We start from the raw sequence: 14,784 nt of genomic DNA on the forward strand, positions 1-14,784 counted from the left end.
AATCCCTTCACCAATACAATTTCTAATCAATCTTTTAACTATTCAAAAGAATCTGTGTTTACACAGTTTAGAACATCTCCTGCCTCTCACAGTTGGGAGGCTCTGAACAATCACATGTGGCCAGAAAAACCTATTCAGGCAGGCTAGAGGATTTCCAAAGGAGTTTGTAGGTTAAACACTGTCACACCCAGGAATTATTAACTGGAGCTGTAAGCTAACTTTTTTCAGAGAGGTAGTGGGGGACAGCCCCCCGTAAAGTCAGAGGTGTAGGTGAAAGCACAAAGCAGAAAGTAGGCAGACTCTGGTTTTGGGTGTAAATGCTCAAGAATTTCCAGGGGGACTCCTGAGGCTCGATCCCGCCTTTGCGTGTGCCGAGCCTCTTTCCTCATGACCTTTGTCATGGGCGGAGTTCCTCACTGGCTCCCAGCAGTGATAGAATTCCAGTTGAGCTATTCCAGATCCTGAAAGATGATGCTGTGGAAAGTGCTGCACTCAATATGCAATATGCAGTATGCCGGCTCCCGGCAGCAGAGGAACCAGAGATCAAATTTCTAGCATCCAATGGATCATAGAAAAACAAGAGAATTCCAGAAAAACATCTGCTACTGCTTCACTGACTACTCTAAAGCCTTCAACTGTGTGGATCACAACAAACTGTGGAAAATCATGAAAGAGATGGGGATATCAAACCACCTTACCTGTCTCCTGTCAAACTTGTATGCAAGTCAAGAGGCAACAGTTAGAACTGGTCATCGAATAATGGACTGGTTCCAAATTGTGAAAGGAGTACATGAAGGCTGTATAGTGTAACCTTGCCTTTTTAACTTATATGCAAAGTACATCATGAGAAATGCAGGGCTGGATGAAGCTCAAGCTGGAATCAAGATTGCTGGGAGAGATATCAATAACCTCAGACATGCAGATGACACCATCCTTATGGCAGAAAGGGAAGAGGAACTAAAGAGCCTCTTGATGAAGGTGAAAGAGGAGAGTGAAAAAGCTGACTTAAACCTCAGCATTCAGAAAACTACAATCATGGCATCTCATCCCATTACTTCATGGCAATAGATGGGGAAACAATGGAAACAGAAACAGACTTTATTTTCTTGGGCTCCAAATCACTGCAAGTGCTGATTGCAGCCATGAAATTCAAAGACCCTTGCTCCTTCAAAGAAAAGCTATGACAATCCTATACAGTGTATTAAAAAGCAGAGACATTACTTTACCAATAATGTTCCCTATGGTCAAAGCTATTGTTTTTCCACTAGTCATGTATGGATGTGAGTGTTGGACCATAAAGAAGGCTGAGAATGGAAGATTTGATGCTTTTGAACTGTGGTGTTGGAGAAGACTCTTGAGAGCCCCTTGGACTGCAAGGAGATCAAACCAGCCAATCCTAAAGGAAATCAACCCTGAGTATTCATTGGAAGGTCTGATGCTGAAGCTCCAATACTTTGGCCACCTAATGCCAAGAGCCAACTCATTGGAAAAGACCCTGATGCCGGGCAAGATTGAGGGCAAGAGGAGAAGGGGATGAAAGAGGATGAGATGGCTGGATAGCCTGAGCAAACTCTTGGAGATAGTGATGGACAGGGGATCCTGGAGTGCTGCAATCCATGGGATTGCAAAGAGTCAGACATGACTTAGTGACTGAGCAACAACAAATACACTATATTATATGATTATATTGATATATACCATGAGCTGTAATAATAGTAATTATTAATCATGTAATAATAGTAATTATGTAATATTTTGTTCTATACATTATTTAATATGTTCTGAGTGAAAGTGAAAGTTGTTCAGTTGTGTCTGACTCTTTGCAACCCTATGGACTATACAGTCTGTGGAATTCTCCAGGCCAGAATACTGGAATGGGTAGCCTTTCTCTTCTCCAGGACATCTTCCCAACCCAGGAATCAAACCCAGATCTCCTGCATTGCAGGTGGATTCTTTACTAGCTGAGCCATAAGGGAAGCCCAAGAATACTGGAGTGGGTAGACTAACCCTTCTCCAGTGGATCTTCCTGACCCAGGAATTGAACCAGTGTCTCATGTATTGCATAATATGTTCTGATGTGAACTAATACTTTTTAGCAAAACAGTATTTAGACTGTTCAAAGTTTGCAGATCCCAGGAAAGCAATTGTTTTTGTTTGTGCTTTCTTCCTGCAGTTTAACAATCTGTTTTTTCCCTCGTTTCTGTAGAATTTTTTATTACTTGATGAAATACCACAGGTCAGCACTCAGCTGCCATCAGAGGGTGAAGTGATGGTGGACATGCAAGATTTCATTGCTTTTTGGGATGAGGTAACAGATCTTCCATTCCAAGATCATGACTGCTAACAGACAACTTTGACTACGATTTATTGGAGAATTTTTAGATTTTACCCATGGTGTAAAATGTGACTTGCTCATTTACTAAAAGTATGTTGCAAAATTTTTCAAAATAGGGACTAATGTTTGTATCTAATGGAAATTAATTATAAAATCAGCCTAAGATGTTTGACATGTTGTGCTTGCTCTCATTTTCAAGAGAACTTTCAAAGTATTATCACATTTTGATCTCAAAGTCCATACAATTGTAATGTTAGCATTTACAGAATTGGACAAACAAAATGCTGCAATGTGATATGGGTTATCTGAAAAACACACAACTAGTTTTTAAAGAGGCTTTGGGGAATCAGCATATATTTTTTGCCTTGATTTTCAGACCAGTTCATTATACACAGAGTGAGGCCATGATCTGGATCTTTGCTGGTAGAGCGGGTGCTCTCCCATCCTGAGCTTCTGGATGGTTCTGAATACTTTGGTGGCATTCAGGGTAGGAGGAGACAGCAGGTGACCGTAGTGAGCACCAGTGATTCCTAGTTAAAGGATTACGCTGTGTGGAAGCTGACTAGGAGAGCTGATGATTTCCAACACTTGGTTTATTTGTTAGGTTCAGTCAAACAGAAAAAACAACAGGGTCTGGTCTCAAGAAGTTGTCAGTATCACACGCCCAGTGCAGCCCCTTTACCAACTGAAATGCCCCGCTGCTCCCCGGTTCCGTGGTCTTCTGTGCTCACCCTCCTGTATCAGTGAGGATTGGTTAGGAAAACAGAACCCCACCGCGGGAGAGGGAGTTCCATGCAGGGAATTAGTTACGCAGATGATAAAAGAGGGAGAAAAAAGCAGTAAGGGCAAAATGGTGGTGTGTGAGACAACCCAGGGGTTATCAAAGGCAGGAAGCTGCTCCCACCCCCAGGGCTGGAGGGACTCAGGGAGGCGGCGCCTCCACCAGAGGGTCCACCCTCCAGAGCAGAGCCCAGGAGCCAGGCTGTCAGAGTGGGGACCACAGAGCACATGTCCTGACTGTAGACTTGTCCTATATTTTGTCCCTGTGACTCTGTAGTGCTCCCTGCATCCTGTTCACCTGCTTCTGACTCAGCAGCTGCCATCCCCACCGACAACCAGTGGTTTGTTCCCTCATACATGAAACCACATCCCTGTACCTTCTGTCTGTGGAAACTCACACAAGGTGTCTGATCTAACCTGAGAGCTTCTGATACCTTAATACGGTGGATTTACCTTCTGGTTGATGTTTCTCGTCATAATGCTCTTGAAGCATTTATAGAAAGCACCACTAAAATTCCATTATAAAGAACATTTCATGTGAATGCTAACACATACTTTGTATGAACTTATTAGAATTCTTTTGTTCCCAGCAAACATGTAGATTTGTTTTAAATCAGTTCAGTATATATTCTGCAGTTATTAACTGAAATAAAATTATCTGTATTCAGCAGTCTGCCTGTGCAGCAAATGCCTGTAATGTAGAATAAGGGATTTTAGTTGTACTATAGTCCATGTGAATAAATCAGATGAAAAATCTGAAAAGGTTTCTATATAGCTTCTAGAGTTAAAAAAACAAAACAAAACAAAACACATTATTACTAACTCAAGATACTAAACTCCTGAAGGAAGAGGGGAAAAGGCTGTGAGTTCTGTTGTAAGTCTCTTGTAAAATCTAAAGGCATATTATGATTCTGTTAGAGCAGAATTCAAAATTACAGAGATGAGAGGCTTCGTCAGCTATGTTTACACAAAAATAGATACAATGTTAACATTATTGTGTGTCAAGGTTTCCTTGGAGAAGGAAACGGCCACCCCCTCCGGTATTCTTGCCTGGAGAATCCCATGGATAGAAGAGCCTGGTGGGCTACAGTCCATAGGGTTGCAGAGTCGGACATGACTGAAGTGACTTAGCAAAGCAAAGCAAAGGTATTCCTCTCTAGGTAAATGATGATTATGGTATTGTAGCTAATTTTTACCACTTTCAGAGAATGGAAATTCTAAATATTTTCAACTGAATCTAGTCTAATAGCACTCATTAGAAACTAACAGCCATGGCACCATAATAACATTTTTCATGCAGTACCAGACTGTCACTACTGAGGGAGACACAAAAATGTGAGGTAAGCATATCTTTTCCTAGAAACCTTTGAAGCCAGAGATATTAAACAATTAAGGCACTTGAAAACATTAGGGATATGTATAAACTTGCGAGTAAAACAAACTATAGCTGTACCAGCAAGCAATGAAGAAATAGTAAATCTTCATTTTATGAACCTTTAATTATCTAAATGTAAGGAATTTTGGCTTAAGAAATGGTCAAGAGCAACTTGTCATTTCTTACTATATAATATTGAAAACCAAGTGCTAAATTCAGCCATTGTAGGGTAAGGAAGCTAAAACAAAAAAGCCTTAATGACCTGGAGCCTTAGTGAGCAAAAGCTCATTTTAAACTGACTTAAACCCCTCAACTAATCCTGCGTGTCAAAGGCAGGGAAGAGGATCCCTCTAAACCTGAAAAAACTAGTGATTCATAAGGAAACTAAAGAGATGAAAGTATGCATGCTTACCATACCACAGGAATTGGAACTAAGAAGAAAAAGATGGGTGAGAAGAAATAAAAAGTACGATCTATTTACCTAGGGCAATCATCATTATAAATTGACAGTAATCTGATCAACTAAGATTTTTTCTGAAATTATACTGCTCACATTTTCTGTGTCAAAACTTAAAATGATTGTCTCATTAAAGAGTAAATGATTCTAAAACAACTTCTTTCTTACCTCATAAAAGTTACATTTTAAAAAAGCTCAGTGGAAATCTTAAGGTACAACAGTTAGGAAACTTTTTTGAAGTATGAAGGAAAATATGATTAAATCAACTTTATACTTTTTAACAGCCATAATAAAAATTTAGGGTGGTTCAATAGATGAAGGCTTTTGACTTCCTATAAATTATTTAAGTTACTCGGGCTTGAAATTAAGTAGGTAAGTTTTCAGTTAAATACTAACAGTGTAGTATCTTAGAGCAGATTTTTTATTGCCCACATCAACAGTTATATCCTCAGACCAACTTCTCCCTTCTTTAATGTGAAATAGCAAATCACCAGCATTTTAGGTTAAGTCTAGACTTTAAGGCATTATTCTTTAATTTCTAAGTGATACAAAGTGCTTTATAAGTATGAACAATAATCTGTTATACTTTACTATTTTTTTGTCCTTTCCATTCATTTTTTAAAATCTGGAACATGGCATCTTTTTTTCCATGTAGAAAAAACTGTTATCAAGCACAAAATTTTACTCTAAGGATACTAAATTTTTAAATTTATTCCACTTTTTAAATGATAGCCAAAAATCCACCTGATTGATGCTCATTTAGCACCTTCTCAATTCTGGTCACTAAAGTACATCCTGAGTTTGAATAAAAATAATGCATCTTTCAGGCTTTAAAATGACTACTTTTTAAAAAATTTTAATTGGAGGCTAATTACTTTACAATATTGGGCTTCCGTGGTGGCTCCACGGTAAAGAATCTGCCTGCAGTGCAGGAGATCCAGGTTCGGTTCCTAGGTTGGGAAAATCCCCTGGAAAAGGGAATGGCAACCCACTCTAGTAATCTTGCCTAGGGACTGCTAAGTGACTTTTCCTGCACCTGCAAAAGGGTTATGAGGCTGTCTGCACAGGACAGTGTTTTCCATCACTTACAGAATTACATTTGGCATGTAAAGAAGAGAGAATCTAATCCCACAGCAGAAGGCATTTAAGGTATAAGAAGAAGCCACAAATATTCATGCGGAGTACTTTAAATATTCCCCTTGAGCAAAATGATTTAACTGATTTTTCTTCAAGAGCGATGCTCCTATATGCATCCCTTGAAAAATTAAAGATCCCAGAATAGCATGTTCCATGTGGGACATATTGAAAGACGATATTTTGGTTTCAGTGAGTTACACTCCAGTCCTTGTTCATTTAGCAGATCCATTTTCAGAGGGTGAGGTTGGTGTTAGTCGCTCAGTGGGGTCCAACTCTTTGTGACCCCAAGGATTGTAGCCCTCCAGGCTTCTCTGTCCATGGAATTCTTCAGGTAAGAATACTGGAATGGGTTGTCATTCTCTTCTCCAGAGAATCTTCCCTACCCAGGGGTCAAACCTGAGTCTTGCACATTGCAGGCAGATTCTTTACCATCTGAGTCACCAAGGAAGTCCATAGAGTGTGGTAATTTTGTTTTTAGATTTGCAAATCTATAGAGAAAGAAAATTACAGCCTACACACCCAAGAAAGGACAGCTCCTCCAAAGAACCTGGCTGCATCAGAGGCAGACTTTGGCGTGGATTGTAAGCTCAGAGTTAGTGCTTTTAGTTACACATGATGTGGCAGCTGTGGTGGGAGCTGTGGAGGGGAAGGCAGAGTTGTGGTGTTAGCTCTCGAATTGGTTGGCAATGGTGTGACAGCGGGCACAGAAAGAATTCTGTGTTTACCAACTGGCAGTGACTAACTCTGAATTATGTAAACAGTAGCATTTACCTTTCATTCAGTCCAAAAGGAGGTAGTATTAGCAGCCTTAGCATCAAAACAGGAAACACAGCTGTTGTGGTTTCCCAGATTTCTGATGCTGGAGAGGTGTCCCTGAGGAGTTGGCGGTACTGGGGCTATCGTGGTGCTCAGTAAAGCTGGACTGTAGTCACATCAGCACCGGGGAGGTGTCCTGAGCCGGTCATCACACAGAGCATGGCTAGGCAGCCCGTGGCCCAGAGCAGCAGGTGGGAGAGCCCAACAACACGTCCTCCGTGCAGGTGTTCAACTGGACCTGGGCGCCCAAAGCTGTGTCTGTCCTTCTGTCTCCTGCATCCTCACCGCCCCCCCTCCCCAACCAGTGTGTGCGGGTGTCCATTGGAATTGATTTTGTACCAAACTATGCGTGGCAGAAAGTGAAGAGGAACTAAAAAGCCTCTTGATGAAAGTGAAAGTGGAGAGTGAAAAAGTTGGCTTAAAGCTCAACATTCAGAAAACTAAGATCATGGCATCTGGTCCCATCACTTCATGGGAAATAGATGGGGAAACAGTGGAAACAGTTTTAGACTTTATTTTTTTTGGCTCCAAAATCACTGCAGATGGTGACTGCAGCCATGAAATTAAAAGACGCTTACTCTTTGGAAGAAAAGTTATGACCAACCTAGATAGCATATTGAAAAGCAGAGACATTACTTTGCCAACAAAGGTCCGTCTAGTCAAGGCTATGATTTTTCCAGTGGTCATGTATGGATGTGAGAGTTGGACTGTGAAGAAGGCTGAGCGCTGAAGAACTGATGGTTTTGAACTGTGGTGTTGGAGAAGACTCTTGAGAGTCCCTTGGACTGCAAGGAGATCCAACCAGTCCATTCTGAAGGAGATCAGCCCTGGGATTTCTTTGGAAGGAATGATGCTGAAGCTGAAACTCCAGTACTTTGGCCACCTCATGCAAAGAGTTGACTCATTGGAAAAGACTCTGATGCTGGGAGGGATTGGGGGCAGGAGGAGAAGGGGACAACAGAGGATGAGATGGCTGGATGGCATCACTGACTCGATGGACATGAATCTGGGTGAACTCCCGGAGTTGGTGATGGACAGGGAGGCCTGGCGTGCTGTGATTCATGGGGTCGCAAAGAGTCTGATATGACTGAGTGACTGAACTGAAAGTGAACTGATGCAGCATTTTAAAATGAACTATCTTGTTCTTTCAAGAGCTTAATAACATGGTCACCGACTTCTGTGTAAATTTCACTGTAGTTCAGAATACCTTGTTCTGTTGTCCTGGCCTTTCCTATGGAAGGACTGTGTCCCTTGCTGGGGTCATTAGTCATTAGGGCTGTCAGGTTAGGTCATGGGTGAGGGAGCCTTTGGAGGGGAAGGGGAAGACATTGGGGTTTTGGATAGAAGCTGAGTCTGAATGAAGCCCCTGCTGGGCTCGGAGGCAAAAAACAGATGTGAGCTCTGTAACTTGCTCTCCTAGACAGCCAGGTGGGCAGGTGGGCAAGGTCTCAGGGACCCAGGTCTCATTCATGAAATGATGAGACTTGGTGTCGATCTTTAAGTTTTAAAATAAATGCTTCCAGGGCCTTCTCTGGTGGTCCAGTGATTAAGAATCCACCTTTCGGTATGGGGGACTCTAGTTCCATCCCTGGTTGAGGAACTAAGATCTCAAGCTATGAGAGATCACATGAGAGATCAACTAAGATCACATGCTATGGAGCAACTAAACCCACACACCCCAACAAAGACCCAGAGCAGCAGCCAAAAAAAAAAAAAAGGCGAAACATACGTCTTGTGGGAGCCTCCAGATCTCACGGGGCAGGGTTTTAAACCTTGTCTGCACAGAGTAGTGGCTTAAATTATGATCCTTGTTAGTCAGTGTTCCTGAGCCTGGATAACCAGTGGGGGAGGGACCCAGCAGCATGAGCTGTCGAGTGCTGCCACCTTCTGGTCACCCTGGAGCAGTGCGTGATCCTGAAGCCTGAATGCAGAGGCAACTCTGTCCTTGACAGACTGAGGGGCTGTGATAGGAAGCTGGTGTTTGTAGGTGGTTCACTATTTTGCTGTCATACCTGATTGAAAAGTAGTAAAATAGGAATCCCAAGTGTCAGGCAGGAAGAAAGGAGTTCAGTTCAGTTCAGTCGCTCAGTCGTGTCGGACTCTTTGTGACCCCATGGATTGCAGCACACCAGGCCTCCCTGTCCATAACCAACTCCCGGAGTTCACCCAAACTCATGTCCATTAAGTCGGTGATGCCATCCAGCCATCTCATCCTCTGTTGTCCCCTTCTCCTCTTGCCCTTGATCTCTCCCAATGTTAGGGTCTTTTCAAATGAGTCAGTTCTTCGCATCAGGTGGCCAAAGTGTTGGAGTTTCAGCTTTAGCATCAGTCCTTCCAATGCACACTCAGGACTGATCTCCTTTGGGATGGACTGGTTGGATCTCCTTGCAGTCCAAGGGACTCTCGAGTCTTCTCCAACACTACAGTTCAAAAGCATCAATTCTTCGGTACTCAGCTTTCTTTATAGTCCAACTCTCACATCTATACATGACTACTGGAAAAACCATAGCCTTGACTAGATGGACCTTAGTTGACAAAGTGATGTCTCTGCTATTCAATATGCTGTCTAGGTTGATCATAGTTTTTCTTCCAAGGAGCAAGCGTCCTTTAATTTCATGGTTGCAGTCACCATCTGCAGTGATTTAGGAGCCCACCAAAATAAAGTCTGACACTGTTTCCACTGTTTCCCCATCTATTTGCCATGAAGAAATGGGACCAGAGTCCTTGATCTTAGTTTTCTGAATGTTGAGCTTTAAGCCAACTTTTTCACTCTCCTCTTTCACTTCCATCAAGAGGCTCTTTAGTTCTTCTTCGCTTTCTGTCATAAGGCTGGTGTCATCTGCATATCTGAGGTTATTGATATTTCTCCCGGCAATCTTGATTCTAGCTTGTGCTTCATCCAGCCTGGCATTTCTCATGATGTACTCTGCATATGTTAAATAACTTGGTGACAATATACAGCCTTGACATACTCCTTTTCCTATTTGGAACCAGTCTGTTGTTCCATGTCCAGTTCTATCTGTTGCTTCCTGACCTGTATACAGATTTCTTAAGAGGTAGGTCAGGTGGTCTGGTATTCCCATCGCTTAAAGAATTTTCCACAGTTTATTGTGATCCACACAGTCAAAGGCTTTGTCATAGTCAGTAAAGCAGAAGTAGATGATTTTCTGGAACTCTTTGACTTTTTTGATAACCCAGTGGATGTTGGCAATTTGATCTCTGGTTCCTCTGCCTTTTCTAAATCCAACTTGAACATCTTGAATTTCATGATTCACGTATTACTGAAGCCTGGCTTGGAGAATTTTGAGCGTTATTTTACTAGAGTGTGAGATGAGTGCAATTGTTTAGTAGTTTGAACGTTCTTTGGCATTGCCTTTCTTTGGAATTGGAATGAAAACTGACCTTTTCCAGTCCTGTGGCCACTGCTGAGTTTTCCAAATTTGCTGGTATATTGAGTGTAGCACTTTCACAGCACCATCTTTTAGGATTTGGAATAACTCAGCTGGAATTCCATCACCTCCACTCTCTTTGTTTGTAGTGATGCTTCTTAAGGCCCACTTGACTTCACATTCCAGGATGTCTGGCTCTAGGTGAGTGATCACACCATTGTGATTTTCTGGGATGGTAAGATCTTTTTTGTACAGTTCTTCTGTGTATTCTTGCCACTTCTTTTTAATGTCTTCTACTTCTGTTAGGTCCATACCATTTCTATCCTTCATTGCCCATCTTTGCATGAAATATTCCCTTGTTATCTCTAATTTTCTTGAAGAGATCTCTGGTCTTTCCCATTCTACTGTTTTCCTCTATTTCTTTGCACTGTTCACTGAGGAAGGCTTTCTTATCTCTCCTTGCTATTCTTTGGAACTCCACATTCAAATGGATGCACCTTTCCTTTTCTCCTTTGCTTTTTGCTTCTCTTCTTTTCTCAGCTATAATGTAAGGCCTCCTCAGACAGCCATTTTGCTTTTTTGCATTTCTTTTTCTTGGGGATGGTCTTGCTCCCTGTCTCCTGTACAATGTCATGAACCTCTGTCCATAGTTCATCCAGCAGTCTGTCTATCAGATCTTGAATCTGTTTTTCCACTTCCACTGTATAATTGTAAGGTACTTGATTTAGGTCATACCTGAATGGTTTACTGATTTCCCCTACTTTCTTCAATTTAAGTCTGATTTTGGTAATAGGGAGTTCATGATCTGAGCCACAGTCAGCCCCCATCTTTTTTCTGCTGACTGTATAGAGCTTCTCCATCTTTGGTTGCAAAGAATATAATCAGTCTGATTTTGGTATTGACCATCTGGTGATGTCCAATTGTAGAGCCTTCTCTTGTATTGTTGGAAGAAGGTGTTTGCTATGACCAGTGTGTTCTCTTGGCAAAACTCTATTGTCCTTTGCCCTGCTTCATTCTGTACTCCAAGGCCAAATTTGCCTGTTAGTCTAGGTGTTTCTTGACTTCCTACTTTTGCATTCCAGTCCCCTATAATGAAAAGGACATCTTTTTTTGTGTGTGTTAGTTCTGGTAGCTCAGACAGTAAGACATCTGCCTACAATGTGGAAGACCTGGGTTCAATCCCAGGTTGGGAAGATATCCTGGAGAAGGAAATGGCAACCCACTCCAGTATTCTTGCCTGGAAAATATCATGGACGGAGGATCCTGGTAGGCTACAGTCCATGGGATTGCAAAGAGTCGGACACAAATGAGAGACTTCACTTCACTTTCTAGAAGGTCTTGTAGGTCTTCATAGAACCATTCAACTTCAGCTTCTTCAGCGTTACTGGTTGGGGCATAGGCTTGGATTACTGTGATATTGAATGGTTTGCCTTGGAAACGAACAGAGATCATTCTGTCATTTTTGAGATTGCATCCAAGTACTGCATTTTGGACTCTCTTGTTGAGTACGATGGCCACTCCATTTCTTCTAAGGAATTCTTGCCCACAGTAGTAGATACAATGGTCATCTGAGTTAAATTCACCCATTCCAGTCATTTTATTTTGCTGATTCCTTAAATGTCAATGTTCACTCTTGCCATCTCCTGTTTGACCACTTCCAATTTGCCTTGATTCATGGACCTAACATTCCAGGTTCATCTACAATATTGCTCTTTACAGCATTGGACTTGGCTTCTGTCACTAGTCACATCCACAGCTGGGTGTTGTTTTTGCTTTGGCTCCGTCTCTTCATTCTTTATGGAGTTATTTCTCCACTGATCTCCAGTAGTATATTGGGCGCCTACTGACCTGGGGAGTTCATCTTTCAGTGTCTTATCTTTTTGCCATTTCATACTGTTCATCTGGTTCTCAAGGCAAGAATACTAAAGTGGTTTGCCATTCCCTTCTCCAGTGGACCACATTTTGTCAGAACTCTCCACCATGACCCGTTTGTCTTGGGTGGCCCTACATGGCATGTCTCATAGTTTCATTGAGTTAGACAAAGCTGTGGTCCATGTGATCAGATTGGTTAGTTTTCTGTGATTGTGGTTTTCAGTCTGTCTGCCTGCTGATGAAGATGGTTAAGAGGCTTATGAAAGCTTCTTGATGGGAGAGACTGACTGAGGGGGAAAGTGGAGAAGCTTAAAAGGCTTAAAAAATGTTTCTTGCATATGAAAATGTAGCTTCTTTTGGTAGATCATTCCTTCCTAAAATCTGAAACTAGTTTTTTTGGTGATGAAAAATCATTGTCATTTTTTAAGTATGTGAATGTTGTTTAATTAGTTCAGTCTTTTCTAGAAAAAAATTTCAATTTGATGATTATTCCAGACTTTTAATCCAGACTCTATGCCTTTAGTCTTTTGGGTGTTTTACTTAATAACATGAAACCTTTTTTTTTTTTTTTGACATAGCAGTTACTATTTTCTTAACACTAAAGATATGTAAAGACATGCAGATACTCTAGGTCTCTCTGGAATGTGACCTGTGATCAGCATGAGGAGTACTTTGTCCTTCACCCTTGAGTTGGATTATGTGTTGTCATATATACCTTCATGCTTTATATTTTTCTTACAGTAGGAGTACTTTATTGCCCTGTTTAGCCAGGACACATAATGCATGTATCGTGTATAAAATTGAGGCTTTATCACTCTGACCCATGGTGTCATAATTAATTTCTTTATTACCCATTGTTTTGTTGTTGGTGTTGAATTAAAGCTCTCTTTAGAGCTTTGAAGATTACTTATAAGACTTAATTTACCAAGAGTGACTTCTTAATATAAAGTGCCTGTTTGCTTATTGAGCATTACTGAGGTTTGTTCTATCAAAAGAAAATGGAGAGATTAGTGGAGCTTTCAAATTATTTAGGGCTTCCCTTATAACTCAGTTGGTAAAGAATCCATTTGCAATACAGGAGACCCCAGTTTGATTTCTGGGTTGGGAAGATCCCCTGGAGAAGGAATAGGCTACCTGTCTGGTATTCTTGGGCTTCCCTTGTGGCTCAGTTGGTAAAGAATCCTCCTGCAATGTGGGGGATCTGGGTTTGATCCCTGGGTTGGGAAGATCCCCTAGAGAAGGAAAAAGCTATTCACTCTAGTATTCTGGCCTGGAGAATTCCATGGACTTTATAGTCCATGGGATTGCAAAGAATTGGACAGGACTGAGCGACTTTCACTTTCAATTTATTTATTTAGTAAAAGGCCAGGCATGCCAGGTACTTATGCTGCTGCTTTGTGGAGATTAATGAAACAGTTAAAACCAAGGGTCCTGATGAAAACTTATAAATGATTAAAAACCTTCTACACTGGATATTGTATTAAGTACATTATTTTAATAAAGTAGTGTGCATCATTCAGTTTGCATTTCAGGAAGATGCCTTGTCATGTCTGCTACTAAATTCTGTGGGTGTCTAGAGCTGAATCCATATGTAAATCTGGTAAAAGAAAGAGGCTTCCTAAAGGCAACTTAGATGCACGATACTGGATGCTTGGGGCTGGTGCACTGGGACGACCCAGAGGGATGATATGGGGAGGGAGGAGGGAGGAGGGTTCAGGATGGGGAACATGTGTATACCTGTGGTGGATTCATGTTGATATATGGCAAAACCAATACAATATTGTAAAGTTAAAAAATTAAACAAACAAACAAAACTACTTCAAACCCCCTAAGTCATAGGATTGGATGAAAAGGCCTTCGGGACACAGTATCTTAAAATAGGAAGGAGAAAAATGTGAGTTAATGTCAGGATATCAGTGACTATTACATTATTTTTTCTACTTTTTAAAGTCATGTGTATTACTTTATTGAAATGGGTACATTTTTATAAACTTTAATTTGCAGGAATCAGAGACCCCAACCCTCCAAGGCCTTTCCTTTACTGTCAGACCTGGTGAACTGTTAGCTGTGGTTGGACCTGTGGGCGCAGGAAGGGTAAGTTGTGATGCCTTTTGTCAGCCTGATGCAATGCCACAGCCCCTGTTCAGACCTCAGAGTGGAGCCCAGAGCTGAGTGTGACTCAGTTTGAGCTAGAATTGGGTATATCTAGAAAGATGTTTCTCTAAGTACATTAGTTTTGCAAAAAGGTTTCATGGCCAAATACATCGGGATAAATGCACATTGTGTTTTCCTTCTTGATGCTTCATGTGACATGGTTGGGAACTGCTCGTGGGGAGTTTGGACGTCTCAGTGAAGGAGATTATCTATGTGGCAGCTGTTCAGGATGGATGGAGACAGTGGGGACTTCTTTTTGTCACAGTGGCCCCTCCAGGAAGTCTGGAGGTGGTGAAGGCTCTTCCAGGAAGCTCTGAGCATTTCTTCATGTGACTTGACTTGGTCCCATCAGTGCACATTAGGGAATGTGCAGCCATGTACTGGAGCTAAAGATATAGACATGAGCCAGATCTTGACACCTCTGTCCTCCAGAGGCAACCAGGTTCTGGGGCAAGACAGATATGCAGGC

General features: G+C 41.6%; 1 protein-coding gene across 1 annotated transcript in view; it reads left to right on the forward strand.

The window, feature by feature from the left end:
* The window catches only part of LOC100851552 (ATP-binding cassette sub-family C member 4-like), an 83,811-nt gene that overhangs the window by 42,921 nt on the left and 26,106 nt on the right, over nucleotides 1-14,784 (forward strand). Inside the window, 2 exon segments of the mRNA XM_059892173.1 lie at nucleotides 2,207-2,308; nucleotides 14,166-14,255. Of these exon segments, the coding sequence (XP_059748156.1) occupies nucleotides 2,207-2,308; nucleotides 14,166-14,255 (192 nt within the window).

Source organism: Bos taurus, chromosome 12 (assembly GCF_002263795.3).
Source record: "Bos taurus isolate L1 Dominette 01449 registration number 42190680 breed Hereford chromosome 12, ARS-UCD2.0, whole genome shotgun sequence".
Lineage (NCBI taxonomy): Eukaryota > Metazoa > Chordata > Mammalia > Artiodactyla > Bovidae > Bos > Bos taurus.